Below are 21,568 nucleotides of genomic sequence, written 5' to 3'. Positions count from 1 at the left end.
GGTGCCGGCGACGGTCGGTGCCGAAAGGCCTTGGTGGTACCGGCGGGGTCCGGTGCCGAGGAGGCGCTTCTGCCCGCCGCTTGAACATCGCTCGGCGCCCAAGGTGGAGGGGTAAGTGAAAGTCCCGCACCTTTTGTTCTCGGCTTAAAAGTCTTGCAAATGGGGCACTTATCTGTCAAGTGTGATTCCCTGAGGCACTTCAAACAGGAGTCATGTAGATCTCTCTTCGGCCGCGGCTTCTGGCAAGCCGGGCCCCTTTTAAAACCCGGTGAGCCATGCATGGCTCCGGCACTGGGCTCATGGAAGGGGCTACTTCCTGAACCCCGCTAACTAAACTAACCATGTTAGCAAAGAAAACACGTATAACCATACAAATATATATATAAAAGGGTTATAACTGCATAATTATATACGAGAAAACGAGTAGCTAGGGAAGTGGAGGTCAGCTAAGCCGCGCTCCACTGTTCCAACGACCGACACGGGCGGTAAGAAGGAACTGAGGAGCGGGTGGGCCGGCAGGAGTATATATGGAGCGCCATGGTGGCGCCACTCTAGGGGGCGACCTGCCGGCCCACTGAGTTGCTAGGGTAAAAGTTTTCCGACGAATGTGCACGCGCGGCGCGTACACCTAACTGGAATGGATATGAGCAATCACTCGAAGAAGAACTAGTGGTGTTCCCCAAGGGTCAGTCCTAGGACCAATCCTATTCAACTTATTAATAAATGATCTCGAGAAAGAGGTAAGCAGTGAGGTGGCGAAGTTTGCAGATAATACTAAACTGCTCAAGATAGTTAAGACCAAAGCAGACTGTGAAGAACTTCAAAAAGATCTCACAAAACTAAGTGATTGGGCAACAAATAGGCAAATGAAATTTAATGTGGATAAATGTAAAATAATGCACATTGGTAAAAATAATCCCAACTATACATAGAAATTGGGGGTGGGAGCTAATTTAGCTACAGCTAATCAGGAAAGAGATCTTGGAGTCCCCATGGATAGTTCTTTGAAGATGTCCATGCAGTGTGCACCAGCAGTCAAAAAGGCAAACAGGATGTTAGGAATCATTAAAAAAGGGATAGAGAATAAAACGGAGAATATTTTATTGCCCTTATATAAATCCATAGTACACCCATATCTTGAATCCTGCATACAGATGTGGTCTCCTCATCTCAAAAAAAAATGTACTGGCATTAGAAAAGGTTCAGAGAAGGGCAACTAAAATGATTAGGGGTTTGGAACATGTCCCATATGAGGAGAGATTAAAGAGGCTAGGACTTTTCAGCTTGGAGGAGACTTAAGGGGGGGGAATATGATAGAAGAGTATAAAATCATGAGTGGTGTAGAGAAAGTGAATAAGGAAAAGTTATTTACTTGTTCCCATAATGTAAGAACTAGGGGCCACCAAATGAAATTAATGGGCAGCAGGTTTAAAACAAATAAAAGGACTTTCTTCTTCACACAGCGCACAGTCAACGTGTGGAACTCATTGCCTGAGGAGGTTGTGAAGGCTAGGACTATAACAGTGTTTAAAAGAGAACTGGATAAATTCATGGAGGTTGTCCATTAATGGCTATTAGCCAGGATGGGTAAATAATGGTGTCCCTAGCCTCTATTTGTCAGAGGGTGGAGATGGATGGCAGGAGAGAGATCACTTGATCATTACCTCTTAGGTTTACTCCCTCTGGGACACCTGGCATTGGTCTCTGTCGGTAGACAGGATACTGGGCTAGATGGACCTTTGGTCCGACCCAGTATGGCCATTCTTATGTTCTTATACTATACTCATTCATTAAGTATGGCTGTCAAATTATATTAAAGATTTGGAGTGTTGTCTACCTCAGTTGAGTACTGTGCCCTTTTAACTGATTCCCTAAAGTGACATTATGTCATAAATTAAATAGAATAATATTATTCAGTTGTATTTCCTTGTTGAACATACACTTGCTTTGTGATATTGTTTCCTCTGATTTTAATTACATTTTATGCTTTTTTTATTTTTTGATAGTTTTAGAATTTATTTTTAATATTTTAATATAATCAATATATTGTATCATTAATTTACCTTTTACATTATGTAATACATCTACTTTCTCTATTAGTTGCAATCACATTTCCCATATTGATTTTAATTTCCTTCCATTATTAATTTTATTAACAACTTTAATTTATTATAAAGTTAAGTTTGTTTTCGTTGGTTGCCTTCCCCTACTGTATGAGAAGAAGAACCAAAGGGAACGTAATGTGGGATCACTCCCTGAATTAGTCTCATAACTGAACAACTATCAATATTTCTGTCTTTGGTTTTGTTTCTCCCATGTATCAATATTGATGCTTTGATTTTATTTTGGTAATTCTTATTTCCTGATGCTTAACACTTTTAAACACTTAAACACACCAGTTTCACTCTCACGGATATTTGCTGAATTCCTGCTCTTGTGCTTTATTTTGTATGTTCAGTGCATAATCCTATTGTATCATTTAAGAGGCTACTCCCATTTAAAAAACCCATACTTCAAAAACTGATTAAAATGGTAGTTATACAGGTACAGTAAATTAACATTACATATTTTGTAGTTATGCTGTTCTTCCTTCCCTCCCTTCTAAGGTTGGAATTCATACCAAAGCATGGTTTATTGCTGGAATTTTTCTACTGATGACAATACCAATTTCTCTCTGGGATATATTGCAACACTTAGTTCATTATACTCAACCTGAATTACAGAAACCAATAATAAGGTAACACTTTACATATTCTTTGCTGCTAATATTAAATTTCATTCCTGGTGATGAAAATACGTGCAATAATCTCAGACGTTCTTTTGTCATCAATACAGGATTCTATGGATGGTGCCGATTTACAGTTTAGACAGCGTAAGTGTATTCTTTCCAGTTTCTAGTTTGGAATTCACTGAACTATTGTATTTTGCTTGCTCTGGGGGAAATGGAAACCAGTGTAACACTGTGCAGAAACAATGCTAATGTGAAATCATTGCTATAAACCTGATAGTTCTTCAAATGGCCTCTGCACATTGGTGTGCCAGCAATGCAGCTCTGGTGGTTGAACCTAGCAGTGACTGCTGGAGCACTCTCATGCACCCTCCTAGCCTTCCCCTCACTGTTCCTGAACTTTCTGAGGGTAAGATTGTAAAAGGGGAGTGGCGCTCTGTCCTCCTCGGTTCCTTTCAACTGCAGTACCTGATGGACCAGGAACCTCTCTAGCTTCGTCAGAGATTCCGTGCCTTAGTTAAATTTATTAATAAGTCAGGATTCATAATTGTTTATATTTTTGGTTTTTATTTATAAAGATATTTTTTAAGCTTTATTAGTTCCTGCACCTTGATATGAGTTCACAGATCCAAAGGGGAGAGAAGGCCTGTTTCAAGAGGGGTGCTTCCTGTCATGTTGTATTCCCCAATCTGGACACCCATATGAGGTGTCTGGCATAATTGGAGGAAAAATATATTTTGCAGCATGCAGTGTACAGCACCTTCACTCCAAGAGCTCACAAGGAGTGCTAAATCAGTCCCCAAATCTTGCTGGTCTACACTCTAGCAGCCTAATCTGGTTCCATGTACTCAGAATTTGTGAATAAGATAAGGCTTTCATTGGCTCCTTTCCCCTTGGAGAATAAAAAGAGCAGCCTAAGATCCCACTGAAAGTACTGTTCTCCATTCCTGGAGTGAAAACAAAACCATCAGTACCAAAGGATCCTAAGCCATCCAACCATGGTATTGGGCACAGCGAAACCCCACATGTCAGCCTCTAACAGAGGCTATCTTCATAAATACACTCCTTTGGTTCTCCATAAGTATATTGCACAATACACTGTTTCTGTTAGCAGAGCCAAGCAACATTCCAAATCCCTTTCAGATACTACAGGATCACAATAGCTATTCTAGATCTGTCCTGGTAGTACATTGTGTTACAGTCAAAGGACTTAATTCTTCCATTTCTTAATCTCTTTTCAAGAGAGGAATGTGGAGTGACCAAGCAAAGGAGCTAGCTGGCCAAGGAGGGAGGGAACAGCAATAGAGGCTAGCAGGGACATTCTGTGCAGAGAAATAGCATGAGAAGGAAGTGGTAGAGGATAATTACTGTAGATTTTTGCCTTGCAAAAAATCACAAATATGATGTCCTCACTGAAGAATTGTGTTCTTGTCAAGTTTCTTCAGTGTTTTTGGTACACAAAAAAAATTAGACTGGGTTTTTTGAATGAGAAATTATTGTATGCCTCTTTCCTCTCTTTAACTGAAGGGGATTTTCCTCAAACTTCTACAAAAGATGTGCCTTTGGGTAGAGACCAAGTTTAGAAAACTTCAGGCCAAACATGAATATTTCAGATAGCTTATATCTGCAAAGAGTAGGAAGGCAGAACCTAATGGAAGTTGTTATTTAAACCAATACTGTTGTTATGGCTCATGTTGTTACATGACTTGTCTACTACAAATATGTCTCAGCTGTTTAAAAAGTAGTGGGTATCTTTCAAAATGTGACTAGCATATTTTAAAACTTGTACCCACGTTATGGATGGTCTAACTGAAGCACAGAGGCTGGCAGCCGAGTGGGTGGCAAAATTGGGAATAAACCCCAAATAAGTACATAAATATGGCTCCTTTTAAGATGCAGTTGCATAATTTCTAGTCTAATCCTCTATCTTTGGTTGCTTATAAATTTCTGAAACTTTGTCTTGGAGTCTGTTTGAAAGTAAGATTTCTTATTTACATTAAACAAAAGTATTGTGGAGTTATGGGGTCTCTGTTTGAAACATACTTTTCACATTAAAAACTTGCAACTTATTTTAAGAGTTCTAACCCTTAAACAGGGGGTGGGGAGGGAGAGAGACAGTTGAAATTTTCATGGAAATAGCCATCACTGCAAAGTGCTTGGATATATTAGGGAAAATTGTTTTTTGACAGAGCTATCAACCTCTGAAAACTGAACTTCGTTCATATACTAAAAAATGCTACTGGTCTATAGCACTTCCTAAAACAGTGAAGGTAGGCTGTACTAGCATGCATAGATACAGCTTCGAAGTCCTCTAGTGCTGTTGGAACTCCTTTCCAAATGATTGGGGGAATGTAATGCCTAGCAAAAGGGAGCCTGCTACTGCTTACTGTTGGGCAATGAGAAAATGAATGGGAGTTGGGATGTCACAAGTTCTATTTCAGACTCTTACTGGTTGGCCTTGATTCTCTGCACTTCATAGTCTATTTTAGTTCTTTTGAAAAAGGATGCTTTTGTGATTAAATCGCTGGTCTGGAACGCATACCTAGGTTCAATTCAGTGTTCTAACTCTTCCCCTGTGTGACCTTTGGCAAGCTATTTAATCTGTGCCTCAGTTTCCCATATGTAAAATGGCAATAATGCTATTTCTCACAAAGGCCATGGGAGAATATATCAATATTGTGGGGCTCTCAGACCAGGTGTCCACTAGACAGGAAATTCTAAGCTCTGACTGAGGTGTTAGGCAACAACAGTAGGGTATTGTCTAGCCAAATAGTGCCAGTTTATGGAATGAAAAAGTGCAACTTTAACTCCCTCCCTCGTATAATACACAGTTTTCAGTTACTTGGACATACTGTTGCTTATATATTTTTCTGCAACCTTAAATACCTATGCATAACACATTGTAGTGTCTTTGGGTATGCCAGGGATCCTGTCCATAAAAGTAATTTATATGAAAAGTATTCAGTCTATACTTGGATTCATTTGTTTTACTTGAATGCAACTTTTTAATGTCTCCATGTTTTCTTATAGTGGATAGCTCTGAAATATCCCAACATTGCAATATATGTGGATACCTGTAGAGAATGCTATGAAGCATATGTCATCTACAATTTTATGGTATTCCTTTCAAATTATTTAACCAACCGGTATCCAAATCTGGTATTAATCATAGAAGCCAAAGATCAGCAGAGACATCTACCTCCCCTTTGTTGTTGTCCATCATGGGCTATGGGAGAGTAAGTACATTATAGTATCTTTATATTAATAATGGTTAATACTGTGTACTTTGATACAGAAGATACTGTTGCTCATATTTGGTACTATAGTTGATGCTATCTAGCTAAGTCAATTTACAGTGTGCACACAGTACAGAGGGTTTGGTTTACCACTTCTGAGTTGGTTGTGGAAAGTCTTTTAAATTAGCTGTTAAACATTACAGAATTTAGATGTTTTTAGATAACTAATTAACTTATACGATACTGAAAGACTTCCGTATTTTCTAAAAATAGGTATGAAAGCAACATTCATCATGTAGAACAGGTGCTTCTCTTGAATTTGCCTCTTTTTGGGGCACGCTATTTTCCAGCAGTACCCTAGATCAGGGGCCAAATCCTGTGATTGTAGACTTACTCATGCAGTGTAGCTCCATTGACTTCACTTCAACTAATGTAAGATGAGCAGGATTTGGCCCACTAACTGATGTTTCTAGTTGCTTCATCTGATGAATAATATGCCCTCTTTCTCCTGTTTGATATTTTGATAAGCTGGAGTATCATGAGTTTTTCAGAATGACTTTGTTTTATTACTAAGCAAATGTTTTGACATCATTAGTGGCTGTATCCTATAACACATCTGAAATACACAGCACAATAGAGTGCTAATAGTCAGGTTTTTTGCAGCTGAAGGAAAGGAAGCATTGTCTCTTTCTTTCTATATGTCAGTGTTCTGTAGGGTGAAATAAAACAGTTTGCCAGTCTATATTCCATAGTGCAGTGGTTCTCAACCAGGGGTACGTGTACCCCTTGGGATAATTGGAAGTCTTCCAGGGGATACATCAACACATCTAGATATTTGCCTAGTTTTACAGCAAGCTACATAAAAAGCACTAGAGAACTTAGTACAAACCAAAATTTCATAGACAATGATTTGTTTATACTGATTTGTTTACTATACACGAAATGTAAATACAGTATTTATATTCCAATTGATTTATTTTATAATTATATGGTAAAAATGAGAAAGTAAGCAATTTTTCAGTAATAGTGTGCTGTGACACTTTTGTATTTTTATGTCTGATGTTACAAGTTTTTAAGTGAGGTGAAACTTGGAGTACACAAGACAAATCAGACTCCTGAAAGGGGTACAGTAATCTGAAAAGATTGAGAGCTACTGCCATTGTATAATGTATGATGGCATCACAGAGACTTGGTGGGATAAATCTCATGACTGGAATATTGGTGTAGAGAGGTATAGCTTTTTCAGAAAAGACAGACAGGGTAAAATGAGAGGAGGTGTTGGATTATACATCAAGGATATGTAGCACTCCCTCTCTACCTGGTTACCTTTTTTAATGCCAGTCGGCTTACAGATGTTGATGGACAGGTTTGGGTTCTTCTGTATCCCACCACTCACTTAGCAAGGTATCTTCTTTATTTTTTTTTCTATGAATTTATTTGGCGGTGCCTCCACCCCCATCACCCATTCCTGGCAGGGTAACCAGGGCAGTTTGGGAGGAAAATTCTAACCACAGGGTAATCCCCACTTACTTGTCAGATAGTTGGAGACTTCCAAGAAATAACATCAACATACAATATATTCAACACAATAATTATATTAAACAGGAGACAAACGTAACATAACAGGGTAAAACACTATTTATTTTTAGGGTCACCGGTGCCCACGCTGATAATACCTGTGACTTTCCCCAGTCATGTGACCGGCTGTAGCAAATATAAGATTAGTGTCCTGTTGGTACATGTACTTTGTTGGGGCCCTTGATGATCTATGACCACAAAATTCTTCTCTGTGGTGGTTTAGCAGTGTGGCTGACTGGGTTCAGTACAGCCCAAAGGACTCACAGGTAGAAGGAGGTGTAAGTCCCTCCACAGGTTTAATATGCAGCTGGTTATAAAATCCCCAAACCCGTACTCCCTGTCTTGAGGACACAGTTCAGGAAGTAGGGGGTCCCCAAAACAGATTCCCTGACTGACTGACTAAAAGGTGGTGCACTCACAAACTCCATGAATGATCCTCAGGTTCAGAGATGACTCTGAACTCCTCAGTCACTGCAGAAGAGCTGATCTCTGCTGGCAGGAATCAGGCTGCTTTGGTCCTAGGATTTCCCCTCACCACAAAGGGGTGCAGGGCTTAAGGTGCAGATTACACAACTATACTAAAAGCCAAACTGTAGTCTCCTAGCCCAGCATCGAGAGAGACACACAGCAGGCAGCAACCCTGGACTAGCAGACAGAGCAGAGCTGACCATGTGGCGACTGGTCTCATGGAACTGGAGGGCTAACTCAGCCTGGCTGGGGAAATTTCCTGCAGAACTCTACAAACTGGGAATCATCAGTGGAGAAGGAAGAACCCAGCTGAGGGATCTTGCTGTCAGATTCCTAGAGGCCAGCTCTCGGGGAACCCTGCATGCGGGTCTGGGACTCACCAGCTCCCCACACAGCCAGTCCTGCCCTTGCCCTGGCTGGCTCCCAGCTGACTCAAAAATGGTTTCTCCCCTTTCCTGAGCTACCTATTGGTTGCCGGGCAGACTCTGAGTCTGCCTTGGCTCCCCCTCTCTACCAGGGACAATGTGCCTCTCTCTGAGCTGCCAGCAGACAGAACCTGGATTCCTGGGGCTATCTTCTTGGAGGTTACAGATATGTACATTTGTTCTGAGATCTGGAGGGAGGTGGGAGGTAGACCAGTTGAGAGCCTCTGGGTAAAGATAAAAGGAGTTAAAAAATAGGGTGACGACATGGTACAGGTCTACTATAGATCACCAAATCAGGAAGAGGGGATGGATGAGGCATTTCTAGAACAAATAACAGAAATATCCAAAACATTAAGACCCGATAGTCATGAGGGACTCTAACTACCCAGACATCCATTGAAAATGGAGGGATTGCAACTGCTTTGGAGGACAGGGTCAAAATTCAAAATGATCTGGACAAATTGGAGAAATGGTCTGAGGTAAACAGGATGAAGTTCAATAAAGACAAAAGCAAAGTGCTCCACTTAGGAAGGAACAATCAGTTTCACACATACAGAATAGGAAGAGACTGTCTAGAAGGAGTATGGCAGAAAGAGATCTAGGGGTCATAATGGACCACAAGCTAAATATGAGTCAACAGTGTGATACTGTTGTTAAAAAAGCAAACGTGGTTCTGGGATGCATTTAACAGGTGTGTTGTAAACAAGACACGAGAAATCATTCTTCCGCTCTACTCTGCGCTGGTTAGGCCTCAGCTGGAGTATTGTGTCCAGTCCTGGGCACTGCATTTCAAGAAAGATGTGGAGAAATTGGAGAGGGTCCAGAGAAGAGCAACAGGAATGATGAAAGGTCTTGAGAACATGACCTATGAAGGAAGGCTGAAAGAATTGGGTTTATTTAGTTTAGAAAAGAGAAGACTGAGAAGGGGCATGATAGCAGTTTTTAGGTATCTAAAAGGGTGTCATCAGGAGGAGGGAGAAAACTTGTTCACCTTAGCCTCTAATGATAGAACAAGAAGCAATGGGCTTAAACTGCAGCAAGGGAGATTTAGGTTGGACATTAGGAAAAAGTTCCTAACTGTCAGAGTAGTTAAACACTGGAATAAATTGTCTAGGGAGGTTGTGGAATCTCCATCTCTGGAGATATTTAAGAGTAGGTTAGATAAATGTCTATCAGGGATGGTCTAGACAGTATTTGGTCCTGCCATGAGGGCAGGGGACTGAACTCGATGACCTCTTGAGGTCCCTACCAGTCCTAGAGTCTATGAATATAATAGGGCAAAATTCAAAATTTCTAATAAGTTCTTGGAATGTATTGGGACAGTTTTTTGTTCCAGAAAGTAGTGGAGGTAACTAGGGTGACAGCCATTTTAGACTTGATTCTGACACAATAGGGAAGAAATGGTAGCAAATCTGAAGGTGGGACACAGTTTGGATGAAAGTGATCATGAAAATGAAAGTGTGAGACCTGCAGAATAAAGATAATTGACTTAAAAAAGCAGACTTTAACAAACTCAGAGATAAGATCCCTTGGGAAAAAAATCTAAGGGAAAAGTTGTTCAGCAGACTTGGCAGTTCCAAAAGGAGACAGTACCCCGATATAATGTGACCCGATATAACACCAATTCGAATATAACACAGTAAAGCAATGCCCCGGGGGGGGGGGGGGCGGGGCTGCACACTCCGGTGGATCAAAGCAAGTTCGATATAACGCGGTTTCATCTATAACGCAGTAAGATTTTTTGGCTCCAGAGGATAGCGTTATACCGAGGTAGAAGTGTTTTAAAGGCAAAATTGCAAACTATCTTGATGTGACGGAACGATAGGAATACTAGTAAGAGGCCAATATGGCTCCATTAGGATCTGAAAAACAAAAAGGAAGCCTAAAAGAAGTGGAAACCTGGACAGATTGCTAAGGAGGAGTACAAAAGTATAGCACAAGCATGTCAGAACAATATCAGGCTAAAACACAAAAAGCAAAGGACATAAAAGGCAATAAAAAGTTCTTTAAATTCATTAGGAGTAAGAGAAACACAGAGGAAAGTGTTCGTCCTGTGCTTAGCAGGAAAGGAGAGCTAGTAACTGATGGCATGAAGACAGCTAAGGTCTTTAATGCCTCTTGCTTCAGTCTTCACTAAAAAGGTTAATTGGTGACCACTCAACACAATTAATTTTAATGACAAAAGGGAAGGAATATGAGTCAAAATAGAGAAAGAACAGGTTAAAGAATATTTAGATAAGTTAGAATGTATTCAAGTTGGCTGGGCCTGATGAAATTCATCTTATGGTATTTTAAGGAAATAGCTGAAGTGATCTCAGAACCTGTAGCAATTATCTTCAAGAGTTACTTGAGGATGAGTGAGGTCCCAAAAGACTAGCGAAAGGAAAACATTGTACCTATCTTCATCTAGGGAATCGTAGACGAGTCAGTTTAAATACAATATCTGGAAAAATACTGCAACAAATTATTATTCACTTTATAGGCACTTAGAAGATAATAGTGTTATAACAAGTAGCCAGCATGGATTTGTCAAGAACAAATCATGCCAAAGCAATCTAGTTTCCTTCTTTAAAAGGATTACTAGCCTAGTGGATGGGGGGGGAAAGTAGTAATGTAATATATCTTCATTTTTAGTAAGGCTTTTAATACAGTCCCACATGCTATTCTCATAAGCAAACTATGGGAATGTGGTCTTGATGAAATTACTCTTAAGGTGAGTGTACAGCTGGTACAAAGACCATACTTAAGAGTAGCTATCAATGGTTTGCTGTCAAAATGGGGGCAGGCATTTAGTGGAATTCCACAGGGGTCAGTCCTGGGTCTGGTACTAGTCAATATTTTCATTAATGACTGGGATAGTGGACTGGAGAGTAAGTTTATAAAATTGCAGATGACACCAAGCCCTTCGAAGGACTAGAATTCAAAATGACTTTGACAAATTGGAAAATTGGTCTGAAATCAACAAGATGAAATTCAGTAAAGATAAGCGCAAAGTACTTCACTTCAGAAGGAAAAATTCAAATGCACATCTACAAAAGAGAAAATAATTGGCTATGGGCTAGTACTGCTGAAAAGGATATATGAGATATAGTGGATCACAAATTGAATGATTAATAAATCACTGAAAGACTAATAATATTCTGGGGTGTATTAAGAGGAGTGCTGTTTAAAAGGTATGGGAGGTAATTGTCCCACTTGACTGGGCACTAGTGAGGGCTCAGCTGAAGTACTCTCTCGAGATCTGAGCACCACACTTCAGGAAAGATGTGGACAAACTGGAGAGAGTGCAGAGGAGAGCAAATGATAAAAGGTTTAGAAAACCTGACCTATAAGGAGAGAGTTAAAAAGCTGAATATGATTAGTTTTGAGAAAAGAAGACGGGGGGCAGGGAGAGGTGCCTGATAAATTTTGAAATATGTTAAGGGTTGTTACAAAGAAGATAATGATCAGTTGTTCTCAATGTCCATTGAAGGTATGACAAGAAGTGATGGGTTTAGTCTGGAGGAAGAGAAATACAGGTTCGGTATTAGGAAAAACTAGTTAAGCTCTGGTGTAGGCTTCCAAGGAATCTTGTGGAATCCCTGTTGTTTTAAGTTTTTTAAAAACAGGTTGGACAAACACCTGTCAGGGATGGTTTACTTGGGCCTGTCAGCGTGCAGGGGGCTGGACTGGATGATTTCTCAGTGTCCTTTCCAGCCCTGCATTTCCATGATTCTATGAATTGTTGCATAATGGTTGTATGATATTTGAGCTAATTACTGAAACGTTCTGGAAGTAGATTAGCTTGAAGTAAAGTTTTAATTTAGTGAAAACACTAAGGACAGGAATTTTTCATGAGTTGATTTTTCTTAGTTTCTGAAGTGATGAATTCTGTGTTTGTTTGCAGAGTTTTATTATTTAGATGTAAACTAGGCGTGCTGCAGTACACTGTTGTCAGACCACTTACCACCATTATTGCTCTGTAAGTATGCTCATAAAGAATTTATGTTGTCTTTAGGATATAATCTTTGAGCTATACTAGAAAAGACTCTTTACATAGTTGGTTTTTATATTTGAATTGATGGACTCTAAAAGCATAACTTTTTTGTTTTGCTCTGTTGTAAGTGGAGCTGAAACTGATTTAACTATATCAACCTATGACTTTTTTGTGACCCCTGCTCACCATTTCCTGAGCTGAGATAATGAGTATTTAACTTCTGATGCAGAAAGAAGAAAAATATAAAATTCCCTATAAAAATGCTAAATTGAAAAGTCTTAGAGGATGGGCAGGCTTCCTCTTGCTTTTTTGACAAATGACTATTTCTCAATCAGATTACGTTAGTTTAACCCACCTTCAACGACTGTGCATGCAAGCAATTTGACTGTGCGCCCTCCTGGAAATCTGAAATATTTTAAAATCCTAAACTTAGTGATAAAAGAATGATGTCACCTGTAAAAACTGAGTTAACTTTGAAGTTACTGTAATTGCTATTAGTGTTGCGTAATTTCCAAATATTTGTGTCCTTTGTGAATTGTAGCATAGACCTTATTTAAACCAGCTGTACAGTAACTCCTCATTTAATGTTGTCCCGGTTAATGTTGTTTCGTTGTTACATTGCTGATCTTTTTAGGGAACAAGATTTTTTAAATTTGCACAATGCTCCCTTATAATGTCCTTGGGCAGCTGCCTGCTTTGTCCACTGCTTGCAGGATTCTCTGGAAGAGCAGCCCCTCCTTGTGGGGATTAGAAGCAGGGGGGCTGGCACACACATCACCACATCAGCTCCCCTAAATTCCCTGTAAGGTATGTGGTTCGGCAGTTCAGGTGGCCCTCCCCGAATTGCACTGCTGTGCTGCTTCAGCCCTGCCCTCTGCTTTGGAGCTGCTCCCGAGAGCTTCCTGCTTGCTGAGGGGAGAGGATTACTGATATCAAGATGTCCCCCTGCTCCTGCTCTGTACCATATCCCCTCTCCACAAAGCAGAGGATGGGGACAGGGCACAGGGACAGAAAGGAGGGAGCTAGCTGGAAACTTGCTTCCTGTCTGAACTGGCTGACCTGCTTAAAAGGGCAACATACTTGAAGTGGCATCAGCCTACTTAAAGGGGCAATGCACATCTCTCTCTGACTCATGCATGCACTCCCCAGCACTTTGGAAAGTCAGCAGCTGTGCATGTGCTGTCAGGAGGAGGGAGTGGTGTGCTCCAGCTGGATAGGATGGGCTCATCAGCATGTTAACTTTTTGCAGGGAAGTGTTTGCAGCTACTGCCCTGCATCTGTTGTGTTTCCTCCCTCCTGCCTCAGTCCATGCTGCCTTGTAGAGTGTGAGGCTACATTAACAGCAACATATTAACCCTTGAGAGCTCAGCCCAGTGCTGGTTCATCATTTAGCAGCAAGGCATTCCCTGGGAAATATTCCACCCTCTTACTCCACCACCAAGCTTCACAATCATTCATTGCTGTGTACAGTATTAAACTGTTTAAAACTTATACTCTATATGTATATGTCTTTTGTCATTTCCCTGGAACCTAACCCCCCCCACCCCATTTACATTATTCTTATGGGAAAATTGGATTCACTTAACATCGTTTTGCATAAAGTCGCATTTTTCAGGAACATAACTACAACGTTAAGTGAGGCGTTACTGTATGTATGTGGACAGTTAAAATGTGTCAGTGTCAGTTTCACATGGTAACAAATGGGAACTCTTTCTATACTGTTGAATCCATTGCAGGCAGTAAACATGTATTTCAGTTCAGGCCTCCTGTAATAGGGCTCAAAAGAATTTCCTGTAGACCTGAGGTAGATATGAAATATATAGTTGAGACAGTGGCCAGGTGAAAAGCCTAGCTCCACCAATTTGCTGCTGCTAGGAAAAAGGAGAATGTTGAGATTTTCCTTTAGCAGTTGCCCTTGGATCTTGGTAAGGGAGCTTGGGAAGCCTCAGTCTTTTCAATAATTGTTTTACCAATATAGCTCTTCTTATGCTTGCCAAAAATATGAGCAGCATCAAACTATTCTTCTTCAGTTTAAAGTTGGTTCATATTTGAAAGGTTACCTTCACAACCATAATGGCTAGAAGTTTAATTTCTTTAAATGGAAACAAATTCTGAAAAAAAATAATAAAAAAAAAATTGCGGGCTTAAACTCCTGTTGCTCACTTGAATGAGTGGGTTTTTTCCCCAGCTCTGAAGGCTCAGTTCCTTTTCCATTGTAGAAGTACTACGATACATTTTGCTGTGTTATGTAAATTTTTGAAAGTTGTAATTTCTTCCATTCTTGTACAGGCTCTCAGCACTGATATTAGTGAGCGTAGGTTTTACATTCTGACAGCTGATCAGTGGGATACCAGTTTAGCAGCACTTTTAGAAAAGAGGCTCACTTGTACAATGGTTAATACCAAACTTTGTTCCAGAATCTGTGAGTTGGTTGGTGTATACGATGAAGGAAACTTTAGCTTCAAAAATGCTTGGACTTACTTGGTTATCCTTAACAATATGTCACAACTGGTGAGTACCAAGAATGTCTCTTTTTGGTGTTTTGTTCAAATTATGATTTTAAAATATTGTCAGTATCACCTGAAACTTGTTTTGTTTCAAGATACTAATAGTAATTTATTAAAATCTTCTCAAAACCGTATCTACTAAATCTCCTCTACATACATAACAGAAGGAAAAAATGTCATTCTGTGGGATTTGATTTCTTCATTATTAGACACTTATGTAGAAAATATACAAAATTTGCCTTTGTGGTTAGGTGGAGAGAACTAAAAGGCTTAGTGTTTTAGTAAGGTAATATATAGCCTCTCACCTCTAGATCACTGATTGAAGTCCAGTCTGTCTGTAGTCAATGCAAGTCATGTGCAACTGTTTTCTCCTTACAGTTTAAGTTAAATAATTTGAACTCATTCCAGTTTTTGGTGAACATTATAAAAAATGACATATTTGGCATTGACAGCCTTGCTGGCGCTCTCAGCAGAGTCCAACATCTAAAGGGTGTGGCATTTTATGCACATATCAGTAGAGATGGTTTATCCGTGTTAGATTTGTACCGGTGATGAAACACAGTGAGGTTTGCATGGCAGCTTCCAGTGCTTTATCTTATTCTGTGGATGGAAGACTTTATAGGACTGTCAACGTGACACATTTCTTAAACAAATTTTAAAAAGTGTAGTCTTTAAAATGATAAGCAGAGTAGAAGTTCTTAAATATCCAAAAGAAAAACTCTAATCTATTTATCTTTTTTCTTGTATTCTACAGTAACATATTTTATATAATAAAACAGTTGCTTTAAAATAACTGCTCGCAAAATAAACATAATTTAAAAACCTGTAAAAAGGTAAGAATTTTTCTTTTCCTCCAGTTTGCGATGTATTGCCTTGTGCTTTTTTATAAAGTACTGCGTGAAGAGCTGAACCCAATCCAGCCTGTTGGCAAGTTTCTTTGTGTGAAGATGGTAGTTTTTGTTTCCTTCTGGTAAGTAAATATTTAATCAGTATTGCTTGTTCCAGAGTTTATTCCAGTAGAACTGAAAATGTTCAGGTCATTGACGTCAGCCAAGACGGTCAGGGATGCAATCTTATGCTCTAGGTGCCCCTAAACCTCTGATTGCCAGAAACTAGGACTGGACAACAGGGGATGCATCATTCAACTCCCCTGTTCTGTTCATTCCCTCCAAAGCAACTGGCACTGGCCGGTGTTGGAAGACCGGAGACTGGGCTAGATGAACTATTGGTCTGAGACAGTATGGTCGTTCTTATCTCTAAAGCACAGAAATCTACCATTGTTGGAATTCAAAGTTATCTTTTAAATTAATGTAAAGACTTAACTAGCAAGTTTATTTAAAAGAAATATAAAGTATCTAGGCAAACTTTGTATTGTGGGAGACTGATTTGTTACTTTTTATTCACCTACAATACTAGAATTTTGTATTCAAAGCCTTACACACAACTCTGTATGCTAGTCAGCAGATCAGTCTGAGTGCTTGGTCACATAAGGTTAACAAATAACTTGCTCTATTTCTGTTATGAGAGGCAGTGTTCTAGTGTAGAGGCACTGACCCTGGGACTCTGGGAAGCTTGGGGTTTTTGTTCAGACTCTTCCACTGTTCTGTTCTTTTGTGTGATCCCATGTGAAAATGTACTACTTTGTGCCTGTTTCCTCTGTTCTTTGTCTCATCTATTTAGATTGTAAGCTGCTTAGGACAGGGACTGTTTTGAAATGTGTTTTTACAGTGTCTAGTATAATGGGTCCTTTAGGTCTTACTATAATATAAATAATCTTTATAGGCAAGCTGTACTTATTGCATTGCTGGTGAAAATTGGTGTTATTTCTGAAAAACGCACTTGGGAATGGCAAAGTGTGGAAGCTGTGGCCACAGGCCTACAGGTAAGTACACACAGCTGTTGCTTACAGGGAACTGGTAGGGGGTGAAGAGTATTTCCAAATGAAAGTTACAAACAGGATTGCGTGTTCATAGAAACTCATCTTTCCAATGAGAGAGACCAGATTTCTGCTGCATATCGGATAGTATTATGAGTAAGGCTAAGATTTTGTCGCAGGTATTTTTAGTAAAAGTCACAGACAGGTCACGAGCAGTGTTCCCTCTAATTTTTCCCACCCACGTGCGGAATGAATTTTGTTATGTGCACCAGTATGGAGGTGATGTGTCACTCCATATCAGTGCACATAACAAAATTCATGTGGTGTGGGTGGGGCCGAGGAATTTGGAGTATGGAAGGGAGCTCAGAGCTGGGGCAGAGGGTTGGGGTACAGGGGTGTGAGGGCTCTAGCTGGGGTGCAGGCTCTGGGATGAGACCAGGGATGAGGGGATCAGGGCTGGGTCAGAGGGTCGGGGTTGGGGTGGGGCTGGGGATGAGGAGTTTGTCCGGGGCTACAGGAAGGAGAGAGGGTTCCCCCCCGCTCTCTCCCCCTACAGCACCTAGGCTGCGGGGGAGAGATGCCTCTCCTGTTGCAGCAGCTTGGAGGCTGGGTCTGCAGGATAAGCACTCCAGGCCATGGCTGGATTTGGGAAGGGGCGCCCTGTGACAGGGCTGGGCAGAGTCACCCCAGCAGGTTTCAGGGCTGGGGTAGGTTGGGGCCGGGGATGGGTTGCTTTTCCCATGGCTGCGGCAGGTCCTCGGGTGGGTTCCCTGAGCGCCTGCATGGCACTAAATAGGCTGTGGCGCAGCTGTGCAGCTTACAAGGAACTTAAGTCATGAGCAAAAAAGAAAAAGTCACAGAAACCATGACCTGTCTGTGACTTTTACTAAAAATATCCTTCACAAAATGGGGCTATGTGGGTCCCCATACCACCTGAAACAGGCAGCTGTGCAAGGGCTAGAAGCCGCCTGCAGCAGTTGGGGGCTTTGGGTTACTCCTTCGCCACCCCTGGAAGCTGGGGTTCTGGGGGGTACGCTGCAGCTTCCTGACTCCGTGAGCGGTGGGGGACCCTGCATCTTCCAACCACCACAGGCTGAAGTCACGGAGGTCACTGGAAGTCACGGATTCTGTGACTAAATTGTAGCCTTAATTATGAGTAAGCAATGCAAGTCATCCTGAATGAGAACTGAAGAATGTTACGCTCAGCACCTTGTCACGTGTCATGTATTATAGAAATATATTTTAAATAGTCCCAACTGAGATTTTTTTTGCACATAAAATACATACGTTTTTGAATACTTCATCAAAAGATATTCATTACTGAGTGTCGTCTTCCAGCAAGTCAGGATATGGGCTTGGATGCCACAAAGTGCCAAATTGGAGCAGGCTGTAGTAAGCCTGGTGGTCAAAGCAATCTGCCAGACTCACGTGGGCTCTTGAAATGCTGCTGGTGCACAAGGAGCAGCTATCAGTGCCCAAAGCATCAATTTTTCAGAGCTGAGGGAGTTCCTGCCAGTCTTGCACTGGACACAGAGATCTAGGAATGCATATTTTGTCATGGTGATGTTCTTGCAGGACTAGATATGAATAAGTGTGTGTCCTTGTTGCAGGATTTTATCATCTGTGTGGAGATGTTCTTTGCTGCTATTGCTCATCACTACAGTTTTTCCTATAAACCTTATGTCCAAGAAGCTGAAGAAGGATCATGCTTTGATTCCTTTCTTGCAATGTGGGATATTTCTGATATTAGGGCAGATATATCTGAACAGGTTCGAAATGTTGGTAAGTACTGGGCTGATGCATCGATTTTTATAAAATATTTATCTTAAGGTTTTCTGTTGCTACCTGTCACTGCAATATCTGAGCACCTTCCGCATAAATTTGATGGCAATTGAAGACTTTAGTAGAGTTTTTGGCACTTCTCCTTGTTGGGATAAAAATTCTGATGGGGTTGGGCTTGTGTGTTTTTATTACTTTGTTTTGGGATAAATATTTTGAGGGTGAGAGAGATGAAGATATGAATATTTAGTGACATGTTTTCATTCTGATTCACTGAAGTGATTGTTTATCCACTATTTCTTGTTTTTTCTGCTATGGCTTAAGCCTCCCATCTTCAATGTCTGATATATATTAAGACAAAGACCAGTTTCATGTAGCACGCTTACTATTTTGTACTAAATATCTACAAAGCACCTAGCATGCCATTTGAGCCATAAAAATAATAAGTAATAATACTTTTTAATGTGGCACAATTTTAGGAAGGACGGTGTTGGGCCAACCAAGGAAAATATTTTTTGCTGAGGATCATGAACAAAACGAACATACAAGTTTACTGTCTTCATCTACTCAAGACCCAATTTCCGATGCTGCTTCTATGCCATCTTCACCCATGAGTGGCCACTACCAGGGGTTTGGACACACTGTGACACCTCTGACTATACCTACAACAACCACAATATCTGATGGCATTTATAACACTATTGTTGCAGAAGAGAATGAGGATTACTTTGTTCCAGGGCATAATACATCTGAGAAGCCTTTGGATAAAAGTTAAGCCCATCTCCAGTTGAGTGTGCTAAAGAATCTATTCTGTGCTTTCCTACCATATTGTTTAATGAAGACGTATTCCATTGCTCTTGAAGAGGTTGTTAATAGCTGGACAAACTGCAGGAACAAAGTAAGTGGTTGGAGTCTCGGTTCTGAATACTGAATTCGTTTAAATTCTATAATGGATTTGAGTATATAGTGTGTCCATGTACGTAGTTTAAATTTCCAGCACAGATTTTAAGAATCCATTTCTTAATAGGGATAAAGTATTTAGAAAGCTATATAGTACCTAGGATAAAAAGGGAAGTGTTACACTGAGATGACACTGGTGTCTGTTAACACAGAAGATATATCTGTAAATAAATACTCCTATTGCTTTTCAAATGTGTAGGATATAGGTAGAGCTGCTAACTGGGAGACTTGATTTCAGGGATGTAATTTAAGCAACTGAACTGTAGGGACTTCTTGCGTTGAGCTTACCTCTCCAGTGAGGTGGTGACCCAGTAAATTTGGGGTAGTGTGTGGCTGGAGTACTGACTTCTTCACCTTCCCTTGTATACAAACACACAACTGAAACTGCTTAATTAAGATACCCTCTCTTCCATTACAGAGCACCAATGTCTCTGGCGTCAGCCAAAGCATCCCTTTAAAAACTAAGTTCTCCGTACAGGTCTAAGTCGTAAGAGACAGCCCAGAACCTCAAATTGCCATCCTTAGCATGGCAGCCCTGAGTTGCATGGTCTGAGCACAGGACTGTGACCCAGAAATGTATTTTAATCACAAATCTAGGCAAGTAATTTACATTTTGCCACCATTTTCTCTGTCTCTAAAATGGGAATAACAGCTACTTCACATGCATACTGGTAAGAATAATTACTGTTTGTGAAGCATCAAAGAGGAAAAGCATTTCATAAGTTGAAGGAGAAACTGACTTCTGTACTTAGAGCTGCAATAAACTTACGCTACTTTGACATGGTTAAGATTTTTGAGGTGTATTTCCCAACAAAATGTGTCTAGTTGTCTATGTATAGATTTTGTTTGTTTGTCAGTATACTGTCATCTTATGCCTCTGCTATAGCCTAGGTTCAAATTCAGTAGCAAACTTGCCCTCTCATGTGGAGGGACAGTAAGATATTCATTAAAATGGAATCAAGTAGTAGTGTAATACGGAAGATACTAACGTTACAGACTTCAGATCAAGAATAATGGCATTTATATCAGAGTACTAAGGATTTTTTTTGCATATCTGATGAAACCAGGGGGGTATTTTTTCTATCCCAACATCAAACTTGCATTTGCATTGCATGCTTGCAATTTGACATTTATATAGAGAAATAAAACTGGAGAAGCATAGATGCTTTTTAAAGTGGTATCTGCAACATTCCACCAAACAGTACTTGTAACTTTTTTCCAGCATTGATACCCTTTACAAAACAGATTTTTAATTGTAACTTCTTACTCTTACAGTGAATTCATCTTAAAAGTGCTTTTTGCAGTACTAGTGTTATGTTAATATTTTGCCTTATTCACTAGGCTGCATATTTTATAGCTGAAGTGGAGTATGTACTTAATGTATTTGAAGTTGTTAGAAAAGAACAAATCACACTTACAATATGCCAATTCATTGCCTTCATTGTAAATAAGCAAATAAAGATTTTATTTAAATGTGTTCATTGTCTATTTTATTTGATTTATTTCTGTAATCTAGTTAAGGAGTCTTGGATGTAGGGTGCAGGGGGAGAATACCTCCCTCTTTCAAATAAGATGTCTTAAATGCAACTAATCCAATCACTTGTTCAGCATTTTCAGTGTCTTGATGCTTGCCATGGAAAAAGGAATTTTGGCAATGTCACCTGAATTGAGTTAGTAAACAATACCAGTCTGCTTATTGATTTTATCCATAAGCATCTCCCAGGAGCCTTTTGACATTAAAACCATATTCAAAAAAGAATACATTCACAGATCCTTTAGCCTCTTCCCATTATGTAGACAAGATGAAATAACTGGAGTGCTAAAGATCAAAGATTCACTCCCCACAGTTCTAAACCTCATCTTTCTCTGCCTAATGGCCTGAGAAAATAGATGGGATTTGTAATCTGTTCTAAGTGTTAACCAATTCCAATTGTTTGGCAGAGGACTGTCCAAGTGAGTCTCATCCATGGTTAGCACGTAAAGCGAAAACTGCATATAGTCAAAATTACATTGAGTTGAATGGTGGGCAGAATCA

At 40.1% G+C, this 21,568-nt stretch overlaps 1 protein-coding gene across 1 annotated transcript in view; it reads left to right on the top strand.

The window, feature by feature from the left end:
* Nucleotides 1-21,010, top strand: part of TMEM184C (transmembrane protein 184C) — a 29,635-nt gene extending 8,625 nt beyond the window's left edge. The window contains exons 2-10 of the mRNA XM_030563625.1: nt 2,607-2,737; nt 2,836-2,872; nt 5,759-5,964; nt 12,322-12,396; nt 14,829-14,922; nt 15,776-15,888; nt 16,701-16,800; nt 18,405-18,576; nt 19,053-21,010. Of these exons, the coding sequence (XP_030419485.1) occupies nt 2,607-2,737; nt 2,836-2,872; nt 5,759-5,964; nt 12,322-12,396; nt 14,829-14,922; nt 15,776-15,888; nt 16,701-16,800; nt 18,405-18,576; nt 19,053-19,348 (1,224 nt within the window). The 3' untranslated portion in view covers nt 19,349-21,010. The remainder of the gene's footprint in view (nt 1-2,606; nt 2,738-2,835; nt 2,873-5,758; nt 5,965-12,321; nt 12,397-14,828; nt 14,923-15,775; nt 15,889-16,700; nt 16,801-18,404; nt 18,577-19,052) is intronic.
* The last annotated feature ends 558 nt before the right edge of the window (nt 21,011-21,568 follow it).

The sequence above is a fragment of the Gopherus evgoodei genome, chromosome 5 (assembly GCF_007399415.2).
Source record: "Gopherus evgoodei ecotype Sinaloan lineage chromosome 5, rGopEvg1_v1.p, whole genome shotgun sequence".
Classification (NCBI taxonomy): Eukaryota; Metazoa; Chordata; order Testudines; family Testudinidae; genus Gopherus; species Gopherus evgoodei.
The sequence above is the reverse complement of the archived record's forward strand: the minus strand, read 5'-3'. Positions and strand labels throughout refer to the sequence as shown.